A 27,297-nucleotide genomic window follows, 5' to 3' on the forward strand; every position below is an offset into this window, starting at 1 on the left:
CTTTTAAAGAAAACAATTTTACTTTTTATGTTAAAATAAATTCAAAAATTGGAAATGAACCTTTAATAGCCACATTTTTTTAAAAAAACTAATTGTATCTGTTATTTCCTTTGATTTTAAATGTGTGAGCATCAGTAAACTAAAAAATGAAAGATCATTTTGCTCTTGTGAATTCATTTTATCACATAACAAACAGAACAGAGAAAACTTTTCACTCCGTGTGTATTAATAGGAAAAACAATATTATTTTATGCTTAACTTGTTTTGTAAAAACATGAAAAGAGAGACTTTTCAAGATATTTTCCTTTGCAAAAATCTCATTTACTCATATACACATCTGCAATGTTGTAAATGTAATTAAATCTGGTCTATCGTGTTATACCTCTCATTTTAAATTACAGTCAGACTTTGCATTCAATTTGCTTAATGCTTTGATATCTCTGCATTAAATTACATATATCTTAGCCAAATTATAACCATTCTTATATCTTTGCCAATATTTTACTGTTCTGTATGAATTTTCCAAGCTCGGTTTCCATGTCATGCTTTTTTTAATGCTAAAATTGTTTTAAAGAGAAAAAAAAGTTTAATGAAAAATAATATGCTTGCAGAGACTTTTCTTTTTTAGAAGTTTAGCATTTTGAGGCTTTGGGCTAAGAAGAACCTGAAAGGAAAAGAAACATTTCTGGCAAAGAAATTTATAAAAGACAGAATAGCCTTTTTTATCCCTATGGATAGTCAAGACAATTTTGTTAAAAGACTGCCAGTTCCACAATAGACCTTATTCTTAAAAGTTTTTATTCAATTACTATAAAATATATTAAAATACATGTATTTAAACATGTATACAATACCATCCAACTAAAACATGATTCACGTATCAAGGTTACCTAGGTATCATAGCACATGTCAACATAAATATGATATATGCACTACACAATGTACCACAACTGTACCACAGCTGAAAAATGTGACTTACAACTGGAAAGAAATGCATGTACAGAATTCCTAAAATGCTGATTTTGAAGTAAAACAGTGGTCTCCCCATCATTGGTGCTACACATACTCCATATTGCCCTTCTCTTCTCCTCCCCTCCTGCTTTGTCATTTAAATCATATTCTTGTAAAGTAAAAGTGGTAATTGCATATTAATTAACCTCCATGGGGTCAGGGAGAGAAAGAGAGGAGAAGGAAAAGAAATTTAGCTCTTTGGAATCTCCCTTATTTTAAGGATTCCTCCAGGCTTGTAAGGAGCTCTCCCTTTAACCGCCTTTGTTGAGCTTGGAAAAAGTGCACATATGAGAGAAATTAAGCCCTCTTTTAACAGAGACATGTGCCTGTCAAGACGTAACTAATAAAGTCCCTCAAGGCTACTCAGCTCCTGGAGGCTGCCACTCATTCCGTTAGCAATGCTTACTCTTTGCAGAGTATGAAACCCAATACAGCAAATCACTTCATCTGCTGATTAATCTACACCCAAAGCCCTTCCTTGAAGTATTTTTCTGTTCCCTTCAACTTATGTTGTCAGTTTTCTAAGTGTCCAGAGGAATAATGTTGTATCTGTTTAATTCACCTAGAAAAATATTATTTTGTACAGTATGTGGAAATCACCAGATTGTTGTTGTTATTGTTAGCTCCATCATTAACTAATTTCTAATTAAATTTAAATTAATTTATTTCTGAAAATAGTAGCAATGGTATCTGGAGATTTTATTTTGTTGTCTTTGTTGTCATTGAAAAGAAAGAAAATTGTTTGGGATTCATTTAAATTATCACTATTATTTAACAAACTTTCAATAAAAATAATTATAAACTTAGAAAAGTAAGTCCCTTGTCTCTAATCGGTGAAAGTTTTCCTGAGAGTAAATAAAATGATCTGGCAAAAATTGCATATTTTGAAATGTTTTTTTTACAGATTCTTTTTGGAAAATAACTTTATTTGAATATCTCAAATATGTGCAAACTTTTGAAATATCCAAATTAGACAACTAGAACATCCAACATCGTTGTAGTCCTGAGATCTCCCATTTGATTGCAGACTTCATTAATTAATCCCTGCTAGGTATTGCAAATCTCCTGAGTCATGAAGTAAATTCTCTTATGGAGGGGGTGAGCGACCTGAAGCTGCATGCATTTGTTTGGACTTCTGAAATTTCCTCTGACCATAATTGCTGAATAGCAGAGGTGTAGTTTTCCATAATTCTTTATGTAAGAAGATGAAAATCTATAGAATGTGTCCTAAAATAAAACATAACTATAAACAAACATATGAACAACGATCTGAAAACACTTCCCAAAAACACAGAGGGAAGATGACATCATCTGGCCCACAAGCTCCTCCATTACCAGCCCTAAGCCAAGAAATGATTGTTCACACTCATCCTATGGAAAAGTAAGTGGTTAAAATATAGAGAACAAATTTCTGTATTAATGGGCCTTTCTTACAATTTATTTATAAAAGAGCTAGCATTAGGAGCGAGCAAGTTAGTTAATGTCTCTAAGGGCCAAAAAAAAAAAAACCCAGCAAGAAACCTGACAGCATCAAAAGATAGGGGGTCTCCAAAGAAGATGACTGAACAATAAATGTGAAGTGTGCAGTTCACAAGCAAAAGTCCTAACTTTCCATAATATCTGAGCGGGCAATAAGGAACTACGAAAGGGATTTTAAAATTGCAGAGGTTACCAATAATTCAGTGAAAACATTTTCTCAATGTTTGTGATAAAAGATATTCTAAAATACATTCTAAATCAAGTATCATTGGAAAAAAATGAAAATAAATGTTTACAACTCCCAATGTTGTAAATATTGAGATACAATCTTACACGTCACAAACAATACTGTAAACAGGACCAAGAAAAATAAGAGTGACAAATTATAAAATGCATGGTCAAAAATTCAGTCTGCTTTGAGCTGGGCTTGATTCCTACTGATTTCACGGTTATCAATTTTATTTACATATTAAATGCTCTTGTAACTATTGAAGTGACTTTGGGCGGCTTACAAAATGATAAAAATATACAAATAAAAACAATTAAAATTAGTAATCATTAAACAAAGACAAAAGCCAAGAGGGTGGATGGCATCCTGGTCGATCTTTTCTTATCCTATCAAGTAGAGAGAGCTGCCATCGGGGTCCCAAGCTAGATATGCTTGGGTAGTCTTCTTGGACGCAATGTGATTGGGAAGTATAAAAAGACATTCCTGAAGAAGACAATCACTAATCTACTATACAATAGAACTGTACTTCTTTGTTTTCTTTCCAAGAACTAAGCAAATCTGGCTCTTAGTATTTCAAGATTAGCCAAAGTCATGTAAGTGCTGCAATGTAGCTGGGCAAATTTATGCTTAAGGTAAAGGAAATTAAGACTTGCCTTTTTCCTCTGCATTTCATATCATAAGAACTAAGGCAGGGATGGACAATCAATATTCCTAAGAGGCCACATGTGAAACTGGGACTATTGAGGAGACCCAAACTGATAGCGCTGGGAAAGAAGGGCGGGATATAAATGTAATAATAATTAAAAAAAAGTAAATAGGCGAACGGGCATACGCATATGTAAATTGGAAAAAAAATAGCAGTTGCCTTCAAAATAAAGGCAATGCAAATGTACTGCATGCATGGCACACATTTATTTGTATCTGATTTCTAATTTCTGATTAATCTCATATGAGCTGGACAGGAGCAGCCAAAGGCAAAGGGCCGGATATAGCCCATGGACCATAAAATACCTAGCTCTGTTCTAAGAACTGGTTGTAATAAATCTTATCTATTTTCCAACTCATTTCAGTGCAGGACATCTGAATATCCTTGACCCATATCCTTATTTTTATGCATATATATATATATATATATATATATATATATATATATATATATATATATATATATATATATATATATATATATAGAGAGAGAGAGAGAGAGAGAGAGAGAGAGCAGTTTTACATCTTGCATAAATTTATTTCTTACTCTTTTTTGCTCAGGGAGCTTCTGCTGATAAACAGTCTTCCATCAGAATGGACAGGATTGGATTCAATCTTGAATAAAAGTACTAGAGTAGGCTTCATTGTCATATTATAGAAATGTTGCATTTCAAAGAAAATATGCATATATACACTATTACACTATTACATTACTGAATAAGTGCTTATTCTGCTTATTAAATGGACTACAGAAACTATGTTAAACAACAGCAAATTTAAATAACTGAAAAGAACAAAGAGAGCAAAGCTAACCAAATTAAAGATCATTAAAAAGATATTTCTCATATATTTTTTCTCAGTCAGTTGATTTAATTAAATATTACTCAAAGCACATTTTTGTTTACTTAAAATTACAGAAGTTATGTTCTGCAATAAAAATCCATCTTGTCAATAAAACAAGATGCAACAGGTATGGGGTTTAAACATCTGCTTTATCAAAAAAACTCATCATTTAAAATATTTTTGCTTGAGAGTGGGTCATACCACGAGGCAATATAGGGCGAAATGTAAAAAAATTATTTGTTTAGCTGTTTCAACTACAAAATACCTAGCAATCATTTTTATTATCATGAAGGTCACGTTTTGCTGGCTCTTTCTTCTCATCTCAACCTTGAGAACTCACCTATCTAATAAAATACACCAATAAATTACAATTCTGCAATCAACTGTTTATATGATGCAATTTCCAATTGTTCTACACCAGACATGTGAAACACAAGGCCCGGGGGCCAGATGCGGCCCGCGAAGTGGTTTCATGCGGCCCACGAAGCCATCCTGGAAACAATGAGGGAACAGCCCCCACTGCCTTGGCCCTGGTCCAGAGACCCTCCTCCTGCCAGAGACCCTCAAATCTGTCCCACTCCTGCCTAGGCCCCCATAGGCACCCTTGATGCGAATGATGTAGAGCTGGCCATGCCCATCCAGTAGGCCATATGCACTCTAGCCACACCCATCCAGTAGGCCACGCCCACCCTGGCCATACCCACCCGGCCCCCTGAGGGCAACCGCAATGCTGATGCGGCCCTCAATGAAATTGAGTTTGACACCCCTGTTCTACACTAAAAAATCTTTGGTTTAAATATTCTTGTAGATTCATGTCTTTGAAAACTGTTTCTATACATCAATCAATACTTCTCTTTTTAAATATGATAGGAAATGTTTTACTTAGCTTTCAAATTGGCAAATATGGCATGTCAGTTAAGAGTTAAAAAAAATCATAGGCAATTCTCCAGCTCCTCTTTTTAAAAATATGCACATACAAAAACACACTTCGGCTATGCAAGTAAGATGATTTTTTTAAAGCAGTCATGTATTATATGTTTCATTGGTACAATGATGCATGACGTACAATGTCATAATTTCCTGCCATTTAATATTTCAGCAAAACTATAAGAATCTTTTTATCCCTCAGAATTCTAGCTTCACTTGCAATGCTAAAATTAATGTTGGGCCAACCTTTTGATTACTAACCCTCTTTTCCATAGTTTTATGAAACTTGGTAATGAAAAATCCTTCCATTCAAAAATGGTGGCATGCTTGAAGCTTGCTTAAAAACAGGAATCCCAATTTCACTGAACGCTTTAAATAAATCCTGTGGTAAAGCACTTACTGGGGAGCAGGGGCAGCAGCCTACACCATGAAAACATTTCAATAACGGAGGGAGCGTAGGAAGGAGGAATTATCATATTCTCTTGTATCTTCACCTTTCAAAAGTACTCTTGGCATATGCGATAAAAGTGTGTTGGGGAGGAATATTATTTCCCAGACAATCAGAAATCAGAGGAAACACTTTTGCTTTAATGATAAAGTCAAAATATGTTTAGTTCAACCAACATATAAACCCAGAAGTGCACCAAAAGAATATTGTGAGCAGGCCTTCCCCACCTATTAAATATTATTTTGCCTCCTTCAGTTCTCTGCCCCCAAAACCACCTCCCTCCCACGGCACAGACTAGCAGTAGCAGCAGAGGCTGACAGTTTCGCATGTACACATGCCAGTTGCACAAATGGAGATTCCCATGCTCACCTGCCACTTGTGCAATCCAGTTGCCAATGGGCAACAAACTGATAGCAGTCCATGGACCAAGGTTGGGGACCCCTGCTCTACAGTATGGTCCAAACCTGATCTTTCAGATACTAAAATCTTCTAACACAGAAATGCATATCAATACAGAACTAATAATTTTAAAAAGTCAACATGTATTTTTTTCTTACATAAGATTTATGAAATTATTTTCAGTATTTTTTCATGGAATTAAAGATCACTCCAACTTTGTTTATAGAATTTCATAGACCCATCAGCCAAAATTAGGAGATTTTAATATTTCAGAAAATCTATCAATGGAATCACTAAGAGTCAATACCAAATTGATAGCACATAAACATAATTTAATATAGCAAATGGGACAGAAAAATTATTATGTTGATCTGTACAAACAGATACAAGGAATTATGCTTTGATCCTTACCAGTTTGTCCACCTGCCTATATTTTAAAATGAACATGTGAATGGATTTTGTCCATCAATTGGTATTAAATAAAACAATTATTATTACTTTATTTTTAAATGAATATTTGATTTTTAAAAAGTTACTTTTAACAAAGCTGTTTCAGAATAAAGTATTTTCATACTCATCCAATTTCAGTGAATTGTTTTATTATTTGGTTTGCATACATTTTTCACATCATATTTTGTGCAGTTGACATAAACAGAGTGTTCCATAATAAGCCATTATATACTTTTCTCATAACAACAAAACAAACCTCTGTAAAGCATTTTGTGGCATTGTAAGGATTTTAGCTTGGTGATGTCAATGCATCCCTCTGGACCTGAAAAGATATTCTGCTGTGTTATATCACGTGTCGCACAGTATATCACTTTTTATTTCCCATCCCTCAAATATGGTATGCACGCTGTTTAACGTCTTAAAATCTCAATGTGGACATAATTTACACAAGCTGTGCAAATGCTTGATTTATGGAAGATGGTCTATGCAAGATTTATAGGAAAGATTTAGCTATTTTAAACAAGCTGAATTCTTAAGAGTAACAGCATCAAGAATCTAAGTCTACCACAAATTTCATTGTTATTAAAAAGCTCAAATAGAAGAAATGGAAAATAGTATGACCTCAACTCAAAGATTGCTTGCTTTCTTTTAAGTCACCAATTCTTTGTTTCAATTATGTTCTTGGTCTTCAGCAAAAAAAAAAATCTTGGTCTGCTGTGATCACAGAAGACACTGGTCCTAATATTTTGACAAATGATTGCCTTAATCCAGATTCATAGAGTAATGTGTTGAAAAGAATATTGCAGTAGTTGATCAGAAGTAAGCATATGCCAAAACACAAAGTAAAAATAGAAAGCTATGGATTTTTCACTTTTTAAAACACACGAAAAGTCACAATGTAATATGACACTTTTCTCCAGTCATCTGGTGAAAGCCTTTTGATTTCCATTAAAAGCAATACTCTTCTGCAAAGGTACACCTTGATTCACTAAGGACTGTGGGGCTTTTGGTCTTATTAAAAATTTGCAAGGCTATTTCATCAGACTCTTTTAAAAATGTCTTACAGAGTTCTGTTAGCCAAAAAGGTAGGAATGTGTTTTTCCTATGCTGCATCTAAACTTTGGAACATCTGCATCTTTTTCTTTATCCTTTTAGAATGTCTTAAAGAAATAGTTACTGCTGTTTTCCAGTATTAATTCATCCATAGTTTAATTTTAACTAAACATAAATTAACATAGTATTTTTAAGTAATTTGGGAAATATACAAATTTACACCTAATACAACACTAATACTGTACACCAGACATGTCAAACACAAGGCCCGGGGGCCGGATCCAGCCCGCAAAGTGGTTTCCTGTGGCCCGCGAAGCCATCCTGGAAACAGTGAGGGAACGGCCCTCACTGCCTTGGCCCTGGCCCAGAGACCCTCCTTCTGCCAGAGACCCTCAGATCTGTCCCACTCCTGCCCAGGCCCCCATAGGCACCCTTGATGCGAACGATGTAGAGCTGGCCATGCTCACCCAGTAGGCCATACGCACTCTAGCCATGCCCACCCAGTAGGCCATACGCACTCTAGCCACACCCACCCAGTAGGCCATGCCCACCAAGTAGGCCACGCCCACCTAGCCCCTTGAGGGCAACTGCAATGCTGATGCGGCCCTCAATGAAATTGAGTTTGACACCCCTGCTGTACACTCTTAGTTCAAAAAGCTCATTTGATAAGCATGTGGACTTCTTCCTTACTTCCACTGACAATAAATATGTGTAAATGTAAAATATTTGTGTAGAATTGTAAATCATTTTGATTCCTATCCTCTTGTCAAATATTGCTCACCATTCAGTGAATTAAAAATATTACTTTTATACTTTAAAAAGCACACCGATTTTTTCTCTGAATCTTTTAACATATTTTAAAAATGGGGTTGCCTTTTGTTAAAATATTTATTTCTTAACTAAATATCTGCATTTTCAAAAGGACATATGAACTAGTATTGCTCTATCTCCCATAAATCCAGTTATTCTAACATTGCCCTAACTACTCCTTTATTTACTATTGCCTGGAAAGAACATTGCAAAAAAACCCTATTACTCAAGCTCAATGACTGTGTGATTAATGATCAAAAAAATATTCTATGCACCCATAAAATAGAGCAAGCAAAAAGCCAAGATGTGACATTGTGCCTAAATCTTATAAAGAAATTTGTGTTAATGCAATCTTGAAAGACTATCCACGACAGAATTTCTCCTTAGGCAAAACCTCAAGGTACTATTCTAGGTTCCATTTCTTTTCTTCTTTTTAATCTCTGGGTATTTTTTTCTCTTAAACTTTAAACAACCATCTCCCACTAAAAAACTAACTAGTTGGCCATAATCATGTTTGGCATGACAACTTTTCATTCACTTAAGTATAATATGGAAATATTTCTGCAAATATTATCTCGTATACTATCTAAGTTTGTAGGCCAATGTTTTACTATGGATTATTTATAAATATTGTTTTGAAGAACTGAACTAAGTGTAAGAAAATTGTAACCGGTTCACATTCCATTTTGCATTGATAATTATAACAAACATAAAAGTCACAGCATATCACAGTTTTACACCATTTGTCCATTAACTCTTTGGGACATACTGAGGGGGTTGATATAACTTGGCTTCTAAATTAACCTATTCACTGTATTCAGAAAATAAAGTGTACTGTAAATCAGTCATGAAAGCTAGCTCTAAGAAAGTTAGAAGCAAGCAGCCTGAAACTAGACTAGTCTGTTACACTGACTGGGTGCATATCAGAACCTATTGCACAGCATGGGCTGGAGAAAGAGAGAATTTGAACCTTGACTGCATTTGGCACAGAGCAATCACTGGAATTCTTTAGTAATGGCTATATTAGTTTATTGGGTTTTGTTTTGTTTTTTCCTACAAGAAGCCTTTGAAACTTAACATCAAGAAAACCAAGATCATGGCATCCGGCCCTCTCAATTCCTGGCAAATAGATGGGGAAGAAATGGAGGTAGTGACAGATTTTATTTTCCTGGGCTCTAAGATCACTGCAGATGGGGACTGTAGCCAAGAAATTAAAAGACGCTTGCTCCTTGGGAGGAGGAAAGGCATGGCAAATCTAGACAGTACACTAAAAAGCAGAGATATCACCCTGTCAACAAAAGTGCGTATAGTCAAGGCTATGGTCTTCCCAGTTGCAATGTATGGCAGTGAAAGCTGGACCATAAGAAAGGCTGAGTGCCAAAGAATTGAGGCCTTTGAACTGTGGTGCTGGAGAAGACTCCTGCGAGTCCCTTGGACTGCAAGGCAATCAAACCGGTCAGTCCTAGAGGAGATCAACCCTGACTGCTCTTCAGAAGGCCAGATCCTGAAGCTAAAACTCAAATACTTTGACCACCTAATGAGAAGGAAGGACTCACTGGAGAAGAGCCTAATGCTGGGAAAGATTGAGGGCAATAGACGAAGGGGACGACAGAGAATGAGGTGGCTGAATGGAGTCACTGAAGCAGTAGGCATGAGCTTAAATGGACTCCAGAAGATGGTAGAGGACAGGAAGGCCTGGAGGAACGTTGTCCATAGGATTGCGATGGGTCGGACACGACTTTGCAGCTAACAACAAGAAGCCTGTCTCAAAATACCTGTATATATTTCCAGGTTTTAGTGTTTCTCAAGAGAAGTCTGATATCAATTAAATCATTGAGGATAGCTGGGAATCAGGCAGCCCATAAATTTAATAATTATTTATTAAACAAAAAAGATATAGTGAATGAAACCCCCAAAATATGCTTATAATACTGCAGCTATTCAGTTTAACTGACATGGTTAGTTTGATATGTGATCCCTGTACATTTAGCAAGATAAGAATCCAGTGTGTCAAATGCCTATAGGATCCATTCCCACAGATTGGCCAACTGATCATATTTTCAACTTTCTTTGCATGTTTTTAATTTGGAAGACACTATCTTTAGTTAGAACAATTAATCAGTGGAACAACTTGCCTCCAGAAGTTATGAATGCTCCAACACTAGAAATTTTTAAGAAGAGATTGGACAACCATTTGTCTCAAATGATATAGGGTTTCTTGCCTAAGCAGGTGGTTGGACTAGAAGACCTCCAAGGTCCCTTCCAACTCTGTTATTCTATTCTATTCTATCTTCATTATTTGCCCAGATCCTGAAGATTTTTCTGGTATGATTCATATTATAGTTTGCTTCAGCCTATTGTGACCAACTAATCGGCACATGATACAACTGCATTTCTGCAGGTTTCTCAGTGACTGAGGGTTTTGTTGTTGTTATTTGCAAAGTCGTGTCTGACCCATTGCGACCCCATGGACAACATTCCTCCAGGCCTTCCTGTCCTCTACCATCTTCTGGAGTCCATTTAGGCTCACTCCTACTGCTTCAGTGACTCCATCCAACCACCTCATTCTCTGTCGTCCCCTTCTTCTATTGCCCTCAATCTTTCCCAGCATTAGGCTCTTCTCCAGTGAGTCCTTCCTTCTCATTAGGTGGCCAAAGTATTTGAGTTTTAGCTTCAGGATCTGGCCTTCTAAAGAGCAGTCAGGGTTGATCTCCTCTAGGACTGACTGGTTTGATCGCCTTGCAGTCCAAGGGACTCGGAGGAGTCTTCTCCTGGATTACTCTGGTTTAGTCGTCTAATAAGAAACAGTCCTACAGCACTAACTGAAGGGAGAAAATGGGTATATGCCATTCGATACACTCCAGTGGTGTACCTTCAGGAATCAAGCACACAGGGAAATCCAGTACAGGTTAGCCTGAGCAATATAGTTAATGAGGTCATCACTCGCAGCCTTAAGGAGTGGGAGAAAAACAAACATACTCTCCCGTCATTCCTCACTTCCTCCCCACCACAAACCTAAGTGTTTGCTGTAGGTTTATCTCTTTTCCACACATCGGATCATGTTCATGTTCCGTGTGCCAGAGCCCTATTCTTCAAGCTTGTTGAAATATTGCTTTCTGAAATATGTGTGCTAACATTTGGCCAACACAACCACAAGATGATTTTATTAACTTGTAGCTCATTTCATAGGCTGCTGCTCATGTTGCTAACATATGCTTGCCTACCATTTACTGCTCTATAATTAGAGGAGTCATATGTAAGAGATACTGAAAGCCTCTTTTTTTTGGGGGGGGGGGTGTTTCGGCTAAACAGGCTGTTTAAATTTTGAGAAACAAAGCAATTTATTGAAATAAGACCACATTTCTGCCCAATTCTATTCCTATTATTTAGAACATTTTAAATAACATGCATAATCAAACCATTTAAGAAAGTCTTTAGTGGTTTCCTAAGGAGACAAAACCTAGACTGTGAAAATAAGGTGATTGAGACATAACACCAATCCACTATTTGGTGTCCTATGTCTTGTCTGAGTTTCAAGTCTTATCCCTTCCTTTGTACCTGGTGACTCAAAGCCAACTGCAAACAGTTATTTCCATTCAAATTAAATAACCTATAAAATCTCAAAACAGAAAAAGTAGCTAGTGGGTTGTCATGAAAATAAATTGAAGATCAGATGGTTTAGCTGGGTTCTCCTAAGAAAATAACAGCCTGCTGGATTTGACCACAAGGCAATCTAGCAAAGGCTTGTTCTATCTCACTAACCAGATGCTTTCAGGAAGTTTGCAAAATGGATAGAACTGTGATAGCCCTCTTTAGTGTTGCTACATAGCAAATAATATTTGAAGAATGTCACCTCAATTTTTTGAAGTAGAAAGACTTAGCAGCTACTGATAGGCAGAAGATAGAACTTGTCCAGTCCCCTTTTAAAGTAATCTAATTTGATGATGATCATTACATCTGACATCAGCAAATGTCATAGATAATATATACACAGTGAAATGATATTGGTAACATTCACCGAGTAATATGGCCATGAGTATTGATGAGCTAGATGTCACAGTGCTTTCAACCCATTATTAAACCAATCAGTTTTCCCAAATTAGGAAACAAACCATGGTTTAGATTGATTTCTTGACTTTTGTTTTCAATCTTCCCGGCAATAGCTATAATAAATGAAGGAACTTGTAGAACCATGGTATGTTAATTAATATCCCATAGCCTAAACTCCAACCTGAGAATTTCTCAAGAGTTAATTTTGGATTCTGACTAAGTAGATTGACAACTTTATAAAATTAATAATCTGCTGTTGAGTTTATTGAATTTGAACAATAGCACCTAAAGTCATGGATTCAGTTTTAGAAAGAAAACACAGTTTTATTTGAGAAAATCAGGTTAAGCATTCAAAGCATGTTTTTAGAGTATTTATCATAACTTTTAAAGTTAATTCAATTAGATAAAACAGATAATTAAATTTACCTTTTATTTCTATTCGTTTAAGCGTCCTTCCAAAAAAGATCAGATCAGCATGCTGTGGGCTATCAGCAACAGCACTGAGTGGTGAATGTATAAAGAAATCCAGGGGTTTATTTTTCCTGCCTACTTTCTTACTGAAGATACAATTATATTTTAAAGGCTTATTGGAGACTATTCTTAGGCTTTTCAGCTGTGTTTGTAAGTCCTGTTTTGTTTTGTTTTTTCTGTATTACTTTCAGGAAAACCTCTGCTTCATACACTCATGCCAACAGAAGTATCAAATTGCTTTTAGCAACTTTATTTAGTCCTGCTTTCAGTGTGCTGGAAAGGGATCAGATTTATGATCGATAACAAACAAATAAAAAAAGCTGGGTGGATATATTTTTCTCTGCCAGAACAGTAGTGCTTGGTTTTGGTTTTGTTTTGGTTATTTTGCTAGCCAGCATTAAATACAGGTTACAACAAGGGCAAACTTCATCCTAGCCCATTTTCTTTTCCCAATTTCTCCAGCTTTCAAAGTTAGGTGCAGTTATCTTGTCTTTATTACTGATATTGAAACATGGACAAATGCAAGAACATTCTCAGCCAATTATTCCTACTGACCAATTAAAGGTAAAGGTAAAGGTTCCCCTGCACATGCGTGCTAGTCGTTTCCGACTCTAGGGGCCGGTGCTCATCTCCGTTTCAAAGCCGAAGAGCCAGCGCTTGTCCGAGGACGTCTCCGTGGTCATGTGGCCGGCATGACTAGATGCCAAAGGGGCACGGAACGCTGTTACCTTCCCACCGTAGCGGTCCCTATTTTCCTACTTGCATTTTTACATGCTTTCGAACTGCTAGATTGGCAGAAGCTGGGACGAGTAACAGGCACTCACTTTGTTACGCGGCACTCGGGATTCGACCCGCCAAACTGCCGACCATCTGATCGACAAGCTCAGCATCCTAACCCACTGAGCCACCGCGTCCCTTACTGACCAATAGGACACTCCAAAAAAAAACCAATTTCATCAAAGTTGCACTTTCTAAATTACTTCAAATTTCAGAGAAAGTCCAATCAGAAAAAGAACTAGAAGAAATAGCACTCTTACAATAACCATATTATTAGAAAGTTAACCTTTATTATCATTTTGTCACTGGCCCATTAAAAATTACAAATGAAATTCTGTTGCCTGCCGGCTCTCAAAAGAAAGTATATATACTGTACACATACATACCCATACCCATACACAATACACATATACACATGCTATGTACATACATATTTATTCATATACCAATATATGAAAAGCCATATGTAGAATGGGTATGTGGATATTAATGGAAACATCCACGTCAACTTGCCACAATCACTGCATTGTGCATAAAAACATCTGATGGAGTAAAGGTATTGTTATTGTAACTGGAAAAAGATATTAGTGATATTGACAAAATCATTTTTTTCCAGATGCTTTCCCAGTATCAATCATCATTATTGCATATTGCCTTAATAATGAGAGGGGGATATGGGGAAACAAAACACTGAACAACGAAGCAGGCAGACTCCTGCACTTTTAAATTGCAGGCAGAATTGATCCCAGGTATTCTGATTGCAAATCTTTGCAATTATTCCCAGGCATGTAATAGTTCAGGTAAAGTGAAGGCAGGAAAGTTGGTAAACTTTTTTTTTATCCCCTTTTCTTCAGGGGTGGATTGTACTATGTGCAAAGTACCAAAATCGGCTTCCCTGAGCCTGAGAGAGAGAGAGAGCAAAAAGAGAACCAACAAGCAAGTGACAAATTTCAGTGTAGCAAAAGGAACAACTGATTTGCTCTGGCTTTAAATAAACTGATGCAGAAACAGCAAAGAAAAAAGACCAATTTGATCAGGCAGATCTGGAGCCAATTTTCAACTGGCACAAATTACTCCATAGATACGCCCCTGCTCCACCAAAAAAAGAACCTAAATAAGAAGAATTGCAGCATAATATGAACTTTGCTCATGACAGGGTCTCTTGAGCAAACTTGAATCAAGCATTTACAATCCATTTCCAGAAGGCAACAAATGAAAGATTCTTAAATAGGAGATCAGTGAGATACTTAATAATGACCATTGCTTTAAATATATTCCTACCATTGTTATTTTAGCAATCATCAGACTGGACAGCCATTTGTCTGAAATGGTATAGGGTTTCCTGCCTGGGCAGGGGGTTGGACTAGATGACCTTCAAAGTCCCTTCCAACATCATCATCATTATTGTTGTTGTTGTTATTGTTATTATCGTCTTCATCTTCATCATCATTGTAGAGGGCATAAAAAGTAATGCAGAATTATTCAAGATCTTTAGACATGCACATGCCATAAAGACATAGTCCTTATTCAGCTCACAAGGTGTCGTGATATTTTTTTAGTTAAGCACAGATAAAGGAAGGAATTTGAGGGATCAGCCTCCTAGGTTTTAAGTATAATACAAACTATTCACATCAAGGACAGTTAAGCAGCAGCCATTTTTCAAATTGCTGCACCTCTGTTTACTATCACGCTCACTCATTTTAACAAAATGAGACCATGCAAGCTTGTTGATATTAAGTGACACAGCAAGAACATTAGAACACGAAAATGGATTCTTGTGGCAATTTAAAAGGAAAAGTTTTAGTGAGCAAAAACAGTGTCACTGAATAAAGCAAAACTAACTGCCATATAAAGAAATAAATGAGCTGAGGGGTTTGCAGCCAAGAGACAAAGAATTGAATCTCTTATAAGGTTGGAGAAACTACTCATTTGTGTAGGTTTTTTATGCATTATATTTTATTGTCTGTGAAGATATTACCAAAAATTTAACCAGTCCAGAATAGTAGCCAGATGGTAGATGGGAAGCATTGTGCTCCTGATACTAATTTTAAAGATTTGGATTAGCAATGAATGTTTAAGATGTTGATTCTAATATTAAAACCCTGAACATATTTGGGACTGAAGAATTTAAAACAATGTCCTCCATTGTATGGACCTGCCTGGTTTTAATATCTAAATGACTCTTCAAAGTGAATGTAGGAGGGACCTTGGAGATCTTCTAGTCCAACCCCCTGCTCAGGCAGGAAATCCTATACCATTTCAGACGAATAAGATTGGCCAATCTCTTCTTAAAAACTTCCAGTGATGGAGCACTCACAACTTCTCTAGGCAAGCCATTCCAACTGATTAATTGTTCTAACTATCAGGAAATTTCTCTTTAGTTCTAGTTAGTTCTCTCCTTGATTAGTTTCCATCCATTGCTTATAAGAATGAATATGAAAATATCACTGCTCTTATCACTGTTTGAAAACACAGGGTAGAAACCTAAGGCATAGGATTTTTTTTCTTTATGACTATATCTAGTTTCTTAATTTTCTAAAAATGAAAACCCCTCAAGTTTCTTCCTCATAATGGTAGTTCAGCATGAAGGCTATAGTACTAATTACATGGATTGAGTTAAAAAATTAATACAATTAATATAATATAGGATGGGAAATTAAAGCCACATAGAAGGGAGAATGTAATCATGTTCTTGGCAGCTGCAATGCCCCTGCTTTGCATGCATTTGGGAAAATTGGGTGTGTGTGGGGGGGGGGTACTGGGTGCATGGGATTTTTCTAGGTTGTTGTGGCCAAAATACAGCTCACCTAAAGAACTAAATAACTTTGAGGATACAACATCATTTATTTGCATGCATGCAAGGAATAATACAGTATAAACTGGACTTCCAGCAAAACTTTGATGCTTTGCTGATTAGCCCTGAGCAAAAGCAGAACCAGTGTTTCTATACCTTTGACCCACTACAATGGAAGACAAAGAAAGAGAAAACAAAGAAAAAGTGGAAATAGTGAAAACTACAGTTTGACATTGCAATGTTTTAGGTAAACTCCTCCATGTGACCTTATCTGAACATGAACAAACACAGGGTTGTATACAAATCACAATGTCAACAGAAACTATGCCAACCATGCAAGAATAAGATACACAGAACTTTTTTTTCCTCTCTCCAACCTTCTTAGGAATCAACTCTTTGACTGAGTTGCCTAAGTAATTCCAACCTCACCTCCTGCAGAGACTGTCCCAGATCTGCTAGCATCTTAAATTGGTTCACTCCTGCTGAGCATCTCATGCTTGTCCTTGCAGATCCTCATGAGATGCCTCTATCACCACAACCTTACCTCATGGGGTCCTCCCAAAATAAAAATTTCCTTGACAAATTAAAATTCCCCAAGTGTGTCTTCAGTTGTCTTCAGACTGACAAAACAGAGGTAGCAAAAATCACAAGCATGCTGCAAGTGATTGACTCCCCCTCTTTCATGCTTCTCATCCATGTCACAACAAGGTCATTACTAAAATATTCACTTGAGTAGAAAAAGGTTCTATCCACAGACCTTCCTGAAAAGTATGAACCACAGGGCAGGAATCTAGAATTAACATTTTTAAAAAGTTAGCAACTTTCTTTGCCAGCATCAATCAAGCTCATCAAGCAGATTTTAATTCAGAAAGCAGCTTGAAAATGTTTGGTCCACATGCAGAGCCAAGAGTTAGAAACATTTTCAATAGGGCCATGACTCCAAATTGTATTGAAATTTGACTCTTTCTTTATAATTTTCAATAAATATTTTATATTATCATCATCATCATTAATAATTATAGTCTAAAGCCCAAGAAAGGAAGCTGTTATGAAATTATATTATCTTTATTATATCTTTAGCTTACTACCTATTGAATAAAAATTTACATGGAATACAACATGTATTATTGTCTTCCATTTTCGTTCTGGTTTATTTCTCATCCTTAAATTATGTCTAAAACTAAAATACCAGTAACAGCCTCTTTGCATTTGTTTTAATTATATATATATTGCTAATTGACAAATTTATGTACTATGTAAATAAATTTTTGGCAGCAATTATTTCCTTATGAAGTGCCATGTGCCATACTTAATAAAATAGGTGTACCTTGAAGTCCAAGAATACTGAAATAAAAGTAGTCACATGTTCCAGGCATCCAAACAACTGCACAACTAGCTTCAGATGCAGATAGGAAATTGAAAATGTGCTTTCTCAAGACCTTTCTGACAAGACATAGTGATAGGATGACTGATTTTCTATTTAAAATTCACTAGGCTTTACAATAATGTTGCTACTTATTTAACTATAAACATGGTCTTCTGAAGAATGCTTATCTCTTTGTAAAGTATTCCTAAAATTTATACATCTGCTGAAAGCATAGTCCTAAAATATATGAAGTACTCAAGCTTTATGATTTAAGGACTGGGGACAACTCTTTGCTGAGCAGAGCTTCTAGTTTTAAAGTTATTTCAATTTCTCTTATTCGATTTAAGCACACACACACACACACCAAAAAAAACAGACAAAAGTTCCATATTTGTCAGTTGTAATGAGCTGCTTAAACATTATCTACCTAAAGTCTTTTGCAAATCACAAACAATACATTAAATGTAAGTCTCATACTACAACTCTAGCCACACAAGCAGCCGTTCTTTAAAATTTGTTTGCATGCCTGCTATGGCACTGACCCAGCAAGCTTTGATAGCAGCTAAAGCAATTCCTTGCAAGATGCTCCAGGAGAAGATGAAACAACCACCAAGAATCCTGGCAAACATGCCATGGAGGAGAAAAGCTTAACCTGCTTGAAATCCTTTAATGAGTTTTCCCAATGCACACAAGACAGAGAGGCAATCCACAGAAGCTTCTCATTCTAAACAGACTCCCAACAACTGAATTGGCATAAAGTGACAAAATGTTTGGCAGTGGCTAAACTCCATAACTTAGGGGAGGGGGACAAGGCTAGAAGAAGATAAAGTGGAGGCAATGTACTTGTTCTTAGGAAGAGGAACGGCCACTTGGTCCTAGTGACTTATCTGTTAAACCTTAGCAAATACAGAATACAAGGCAATTAACAGGGAATCAACTACAGATAATCCTCAACTTACAACAGTTCATTTAGTGACTGTTCAAAACGGCACTGAAGAAAGAAACTTATGACCACTTTTCACACCTACAACCATTGCAGCATCTCCACTGACTCATGTTTATGATGGCTGCAGTGTCCCAGGGTCAAGTGACTACCTCTTGCAACCTTCTGACAAACAAGGTCAAGGGGGGGAGCCAGATTCATTTAACAACCATGTTACTAAACAACTGCAATGGTTCATTTAACAACTGCGCCAAGAAAGGTTGTACAATGGGAACAAACTCACTTGACAACTGTCTTGCTTAGTAAAGGACATTTTGGGTTCCACTGTGGTCATAAGTTGAGGACTACCTGTAATGTTATGAAGTAACAATGCAGAAAAGGCAAAAAAGAAGACAAAATTACCTGTATTATAACTTTCTGCAACATTGTGGCCACTGGAAGTACATTTTTCTTTGCTTCAGAATGACTACCAGAAGGCATATTATGACGCCAGCAATAGTATCCAACTAACTATGTAAATTGTAGACAGATTTTTTTTACTCTCGGTTCAGCCATTTCTTGGACTACAAAAAAATCTTTCTGAACAAGAGGAATCCATTCATCCTCCCATAATAAAGCAGGTGTTGGAACTGAACAAGGTATTTAGAAACTGCACAAGCAACCCTCTTTCCAGGATCGTACCATTTTAAAGTAGAGTAGGGATTTTCACACATAAAAGCAAACACCAAATTTAGACTGGAACTTTTTACACAAAAACATGAAAATAATTCTGTGGAATCAGGCCAAAGAGTTCCTCAATCCAACATTTTCACTCACAGTAGATAATCATATGCAATAGGAAGTTTTGTTGTTGTTGTTGTTGTTGTTGTTGTTGTTGTTGTTGTTGTTGTTGTTGTTATTATTATTATTATTATTATTATTATTATTATTATTATTATTATTATTATTAAAATGGTTTCTTGGTAGTGATAACTTTCAATAGCCATGATGTGATGCTTTTATAAAAGAAAAAGAAAAAACACAACAGATCCACTAAAATAACATTATCTTTTATATAGTTTATCTTTGGATATATTCAAGAAGGGATTATAATAAATGCTATTTCTTCCTCCATATAAAATTAAAACTGGAATTGGCGCTCATGACACATACACAATAACATCTACCACCTACAAAATGCTGCTGCCCTCAACTCTTACTATACACCTACCTAGCAAGAGCTACAAATGATTTCTGTAATAACTCTATCAATGGAAAGCTGTTAAGTCTTCATTGTAATAAAATGATCCACAAGCAACAACTGAATCCCTATTTTTCCTTTGGAGCACATGTTAAGCTATCTATTTACCTTAACATTAAATGGTTAAATTTAAAACGAATGACTATCCTTCAAACAAAAGCTGTTTGTTAAAAAATATAGCTTCCACTGAAATATTTTCACTCTTTTTTAAAAAAAAATAGCAGACCTATGGAAGCTTTGCTAGTTTAGTAGAGTAAAAGCAATTTTATTTTAAAGCTTCCCCTTCCTCTAAATAGAATTTAAGAATAATCAGCAGAGAGCAATAAAACATACTGACCTGAATTTGCTGCTGCAGGAGATTGATTTTGTGTTGCTGCTGGAGAAGTTGCTGCTGTTGTCTTGCAATCTGTTGGAAATAAAATTTACATTAAATTAAAATAGAGATACCAACTTCAATATTATTCCGAGAGAACAAAGTCCTCTTGATAAATTCTAAGATGTTTAGGCTTTGCTACACAGAATCTTACTTTTCCATGAGCTAGCTACAATACCACAAGGAGGTTTCAAAGATGTTATTCATTAAATTAATCTTTAAAACATAGTCAGGAAAACCTGGTTAAGTCATCAAGCATTTTATCAATGTACATTGTTAAGCTGCCCATTAGGTAATGGCTGCTTTAATCAGGAGCAGATTAGACAAAGGGCTTTCTCTTTCAGGTTGGCAAGGACAGCTCCATTTTAAGTCACCTCATTCTTTGACAGCCTTCCAAGGTGTACCGGACAGGAAACACAACCAAAAGAACTAATTCTACTTTAATGTAAGGCCACATTAACAGAATCTTGCAAAAGTACAAATCTTCCTGTGGCTCCTTTATAGCCTAAGATCTCTGACAGGTGAGGCTCCTTATGAGCTTCTTTCTCCACCTCTTAGGCAGCTGTGGACTGTGCCCTCTTGTTATCTGACTGTTCCCCTGATAGCCTCTATTTCTCTCCGCCCATCCACCCACCCAAGATCATTCCCACATGCTATTACATTCTTGGAAATGAGTTTGTAAAGCAATCATGATGAGCCCTTTGGAACTCTCCATCCAAAACAGACTTTTTGAAGCATATTTTTACTTTTATACATCATTTAATTAGAACTTTTCTGTTGGAGAAAGCTTCTCTGGGAAGTGAAAACTGTATGTATTTATTACCTGTACAAAGTTATATTTCTCTTTCAATTGCCTTTTTAAAAAAATTTTTAGCACTGTTTTCATTTTCTATTGTTATCCTATGCTTGGTGTATTTTGAATAGAAAAGCATTCTGCCTGTATAATACAAACACAATAACCATAATTACTATTGCTGTTGTTTGGCTTCATTGTGTTATCACTGTTGTCTTAAAAGATTAGTGTTTCATTGTATTAGCTACTGTAATTGTTTTGAATTATATGTTTAGCATTCTATCATGGTTTCTAATAGAGTTTGAGAATAATAATAATAATAATAATAATAATAATAATAATAATAATAATAATAATAATAATAATAATAATAATAATAATAATAATAATAATAATAATAATAATAATAATAATAATTGGAAGAGACCTTGGAGATCATCTCGTCCAACCCCCTGCTCAGGCAGGAAACCCTATACCACTTCAGAAAAATGGATGTCTACTCTCTTCTTAAAAATTTCCAGTATTGGAGAATTCACAGCTTCTGGAGGCAGGTTGTTCCACTGATTAATTGTTCTAACTCTCAGGAAATTTATCCTTACTTCTACATTGCTCCTCTCTTTGATTAGTTTCCATTCATTGCTTCTTGTCCTGCCTTCAGGCGCTTTGGAGAATAGCTTGACTCCCTCTTCTTTGTGGTAACCCCTGAGATAGTGGAAGACTGCTATCATGTCACCCCTAGTCCTTCTCTTCATTAAACTAGACATACCCAATTCCAGCAACTGTTCCTCATATGTTTTAGCCTCCAGTCCCCTAATCATCTTTGTTGCTCTTCTCTGTACTCTTTCTAGAGTCTCAACATCTTTTTTACATCATGGTGACCAAACTGGATGCCGTATTCCAAATGCGGCCTTACGAAAGCATTGTAAAATGGTTTTAACACTTCACGTGAAGTGTGATTCTATCCCTCAGTTATTGCAGCCTAGCACTATGTTGGCTTTTTTGTGATTATGTAATTTTATGTGATTATATCTGTGGTTCAGAGTTATATAAATTGAAATAAATAGTTAATAAAGCTATGTTACTATATTGCAGTTGCACTACTACTTAGATAATTAATTTATTGAATTTAAATTACTTGGGGGACAGCAAGAAATCCTAACGTCAGAAAAGAAAAAAATCAACAAATAGAATAGTTTATTTATACAATACAATGTACCCTCATTTACTTTTGTTTGTAGATTTATTTTAATCCTGCTTTTCCTTCAGAACCTCAAGATGGCAGACAAAGCATCACTTCTTCAATTTTTTTTTCCATAATGACACATGTGAGATAAGTCATTTTAAGATATTGGATGTATAATGGGCAAGTATAATGCCCAATACATTTTATCTGATGTTCTTTTCCAGTATATATTTCTGGGCTTCTATCAAAGTGCAAGATACAGCACAAAAAACATTAAGTAAGATTTATATATTCAGATTGCATGGAATTCCGTAGCTTCTGTACACCAAGAGAGGATCGCCTTTTGTCCCTAAGGCTAGTTAAAAAGAACTTTCCACATATGGAAGAATGTGCTAACCCACAATTTTTTGTCATTAACATGTCTCTCTTCTAATTATAAGGCTTTATTTGATATTGGTAAAACACACGGAAATGGAATCACCCTCCTGAATCTGAAACTATAGAATTCTTTTTCCAAACTTTTAAATAAGTTCAAAGTTTCTCCAATTGCCTTGAGGTTATAAAATTTCCTCTTCCAGAGCTGTACATGATCAGGTTGTTCAGGAATTTTAGGAAGAATTACTATCAGAGCTCAATGCCATATTTTAGCATATTGCCTTTTACCGTATTTTTAATATTTTAAGATATTTACTCTTATTGTGGCATCATGTTATTGCAAGCACTCTTTAAGGACAGAATGAGAAGGCTAAACAAAAAAAGAATGATTATGCAGAGATAGGCATCATATTAAAAGTTTGTACTCAGGCTATGGCCAAAGCTTTGTAAATCTTGGGAACTGATTTTGTTAGAGTTTAAGTGTTCATACACCGTTCACAGCAGTTATCAGTACAATATATGAGCAAATGAATATTCATATCCTTACAGAAGCCAGTGAAGTACTCACACAGCATCTAATATTGATGGCATTTGTGATTAAGCAGAAAGAGAGAAATGAAGAAATCCACCCTGCTACACAGCAATTACCACAGTGCAATCTCAATGTATAGGGCTTGACACCACCAAAGATGGCAGAGGAGCACCATGTGGCTCAACTCCTGAATTTTATTTGCGAATTGGTTGAGCTACATGCTCGCTCCATTGAGCATGACAACCTAGTTTTAAGTGTCATTTAATTTTCATTTTGAAATATAATTACAAAGTGTTCACTGTAAGATATCACTCGTCTGCAAATGTGTCAAGATTAATTTGTGCTAGCTTATTCACAAGTGTCAATAGTTAATTACTGTGTCATCTCTGGATGGCTAAATGACATTCTAACTTCTGATTTTTTACAGTATTCCTTTATGTTATTTTCCATTAGGGACGAGTCCATATTCCTCACATGTGGGCAAATATTCAAGCACATAAAATACCAGACGTCACAACTCATTAAAATCAACGGAGCATACTTCGCAGTATATACTCTATAAAACATGTTTAACTGAAATGATAATTCTGGTTTAAAGTCAGATTCCTAAAAAAAGGCCATTAATTTAAAATGAATGCCCAAGGAACTTATGGTCTCTCGTTTTAATTTTTTTTACACAAGGTTTCTAATAGTTATGTAGGTGCCTCTTGTACATTGCAGTTTTCTTTGAACTTCAAATGATCAAATAATTTGCCAATTTATTTTAACAATATGCATTTAATAATTATCTTATGAACTAGTAGGAAACACAGTTTATAGCATGGTAATATTTTTTTTAGAAATATTGGAATCTAGAGGAGTAATCTACTTCTACCAGACACAAATTAATGAAAGTCTGTGGGACCATTTACTCAACTCTTAGAAAAGGGAAAAATGTAATTCTAAATAAACTATTAACCATCACTCCTATTAGGTTCAACAAGACATTCTTTCATGGGTGATTATAATTTGTATTTTAAAACGTGTGTGTGTGTGTGTGTGTGTGTTAAAGCAGCATAATCCATATTAATAACATGTCATTCACATCTGTGGGAGAGTCTGGTAATTTCCATGATTTGCAATGGGGTGGCTAATAAGAATTTAAATAATGACAATACAAAACCTATATGGAGTTGGTCAACATCAGGAGTGTTAAGGGAAAAAAAACCCCTGAAGGCTCTATTTTAGCAGCTCAAGAACACACTTTGCCAATTAATTGCACGAAGGTGAAAATCCAACATGTAACAAGCAACAGCAAATGTTGCCTTTGTAGTGAAAAGGATCAAACAATTGATCATTTGATCAGTGGCTATAGCAAAATTTCACAATTGATCTGCCAGAATTATTCTTTGGAAACTGCCGGAGGTTTGGATCTGAATGTAGTAAAAACCACTGGAACCATCAAGTTGAGAAAGTTTGGAAAATGAGGGCTTAAGATCTTATAGGACATTAAGATCCAAACAAAGAAGCACCTTGTTAATAACATGCCTGATATTACAGTTATTGAAAAGAAGGAAGTCTTCTGGATCCAATCTGGGCTGGTCACCAGGACCAGGGGTTTAGTCTTCCGAGTTTTTGGACTCAAGCAGAGGCCCATCCTCAGAGAACTTCTCTCTACCAACACATTCTGGTAGAGAGAGGTTCCTTGAGAATGGGCTCCAGCACAAGTCCGAAAGCTCAGAAAACTAAATCTCTAGTCCCAAGAGACTGACCCAGATTGGAATCTGTAACATTATTCTGGGACATGTATATTTGACTTCATTTGTGATTTTGCTATTCCAAATGATCCCAGGGCTGAGAAAAACCATTGGAACAATTACAAAGTATTGGGATTTGCAGATCAAAGTTGAACATTTATGGGAAATGAAATCCATTATTATAACAATCATGATTTGAACCTTTGGAGCAGTATGTAAAGAACTTCCTTGATATCTGGTAATATTGAATTTATTGAACTTGAATACCCTAATTTATTTTACAAAATGAATATTGAATTTATTGGACCTGAACACTTTAATTTCACACAAAAAACACTCTGCTTGGAACATTTCTATATTCTTAGATGCTACTTTACTAATTCTTAGGTTCTTGAATAGGACTTGAATTATTAGGTTTATTAGAATGTGAATCTAATTATAGATTGCCAAAACATTTAATACACTAACACAGGGGTGTCAAACTGCCGGCCCGTGGGCTGGTTGCATCACGTGGAGGCTGCGCCCACCCCAGCTCCGTCAATGCGAATCAAGTCGCGATACATATGATGATGATGATGATGATGATGATGATGATGATGATGATGATGATGATGATGACACGGCGAGTTTGACACCCAGGCACTAAGGTATACCCAAGGCCCATCTCTCTCTCTCTCTCCCTCTCTCTCTCTCCCTCTCTCTCTCTCTCTCTCTCTCTCTCTCTCTCTCTCTCTCTCTCTCTCTCTCTCTCTCTCTCTCCCTCCCTCCCTCCCTCCCTCTCAAATCAGGACTGAGTGCAAGATAAGTTCTAGTAAAAAACATTTCCTGATGTTTTTAGATGTTGCCATTTTGTCACTTACCTGTTCTTGCTGTTGGCGAGCGAGATCCATTTGCTGCCGCTGTTTTTCAATTTGTGATGCTGCCAGCTTTTTCTGCTCATCGTGGGCCGCCAGAAGCTGCTCCCGTAAACTGATGAGCTGGGTAATCATGGCCGAGAGCTGTCGTTCTTTTTCTGCTAAGCTTTCAGGTGTACCTAAAGGAGAAACAAAAGATGGGGCATAAACAACAGACAAATAAACAAGCAGAGGGTAAAACTATTTCTATCCTACAGAAGGCAACATAAATATTTTATTAGAACATATATTCTGCTACTGCATTTTTCAGAGGTAGGGATCTTTCACTATCATCTGGTAAGAGAAAACAGATAATTTCTCCCTTCTGACAAGAGGTAACATTAATTAGGTAATTTGCAGTAGCACGTTCCTTTCTCCCTTCCATTCAAGTATAATGGCTCTTTACTGTGTTCACAAAAAACATTAATACAATGTCATTCTCCCCCCCACCATTAAATTCTTTTAAATAAACAAATTGTAAAACAACCCTAAATCCTGTTCACTAAAAAAAAATCTGGGCTACTTTCTTAAAGATTTCCAGCATTCACAAGAAATGAATATATTGATAGGTCATGGCATTCCATTTTTACTACTAAGATACCCTAACATAAATGTGTTGATTGAAGCCAATGAGCTAAACTGAACATAGTCATCAACTTACAACCATTTTTTAAAAAAATCATTGAAAGTTACAACTACACTGAAAAAAAGCAACTTGCAACTGGTCCTCACACTTACAAGCCTCATAGCATAACCCTGGTTAAGTGACTGATTCTGGGGCACTTGGCAACTGGCATGTACTTAGAAGAGGATGCCAGGTCATGTGATTGCCATCTGCCACCTTCCCAGATGATTTCTGGCAAGCAAAGTCAATGAAAGTCGCCCAATGTGCTTAATGATGTGATTTAATTAACTGTGCTGATTCACTTAACAACTGTGGCAAATAAAGGTTGTAATATCAGGGATTGACTCAATTAATAACTGCCTTGCTTAGCAATCGAAATTCTGGTCCCACTTGTGGACATCACCTGAGGACTACCTGTACATTCCTTAAACATATACCTCTTCAAAGAGAACTACATATAACACAATTATAACAAGAATAATTAAAATTAGCAGGCAACTGAAACACTGATAAGCTTTCAGCCTGAATGGCCATGGTCTAGATTTAATTTGATGTCAGCAGAAAAGAAAATTAGGCCGTGGCCATTCAGCCCAGGCCATTTAGGCCATTCAGCTATAACAGGGGTCTTCAAACATGGCCCTTCTTTGACTTGTGGACTTTAGCCCCCAGAATTCTTCAGCCAGACACACTGCCTGAGGAATTCTGGGCGTTGAAGTCCACAAGTCATAAAAGGGCCAAGTTTGAAGACCCCTGAGCTATAATGATGAAAACTTACACCAGTATATCAGCTGG

General features: G+C 36.1%; 1 protein-coding gene and 1 long non-coding RNA gene across 3 annotated transcripts in view; both read right to left on the reverse strand.

Annotated features, from left to right (window-relative positions):
* Nucleotides 1-27,297, reverse strand: part of SOX6 (SRY-box transcription factor 6) — a 326,300-nt gene that overhangs the window by 152,270 nt on the left and 146,733 nt on the right. For both annotated transcript variants that reach the window (XM_081345836.1, XM_081345835.1), the window contains exons 5-6: nt 25,848-26,020; nt 20,333-20,401 (exon numbers count right to left, since the gene is read on the reverse strand). In XM_081345836.1, coding sequence (XP_081201962.1) covers nt 20,333-20,401; nt 25,848-26,020 — 242 coding nt within the window. The remainder of the gene's footprint in view (nt 1-20,332; nt 20,402-25,847; nt 26,021-27,297) is intronic.
* Nucleotides 1,867-14,983, reverse strand: LOC308660508. Its single transcript, XR_014024747.1, has 3 exons — nt 14,934-14,983; nt 3,972-4,039; nt 1,867-2,238 (listed from the first exon to the last, which is right to left on the reverse strand). It is a non-coding gene; the product is annotated as an uncharacterized lncRNA (long non-coding RNA).

The sequence above is a fragment of the Vipera berus genome (assembly GCF_964194415.1).
Source record: "Vipera berus genome assembly, chromosome: 1".
NCBI lineage: Eukaryota > Metazoa > Chordata > Lepidosauria > Squamata > Viperidae > Vipera > Vipera berus.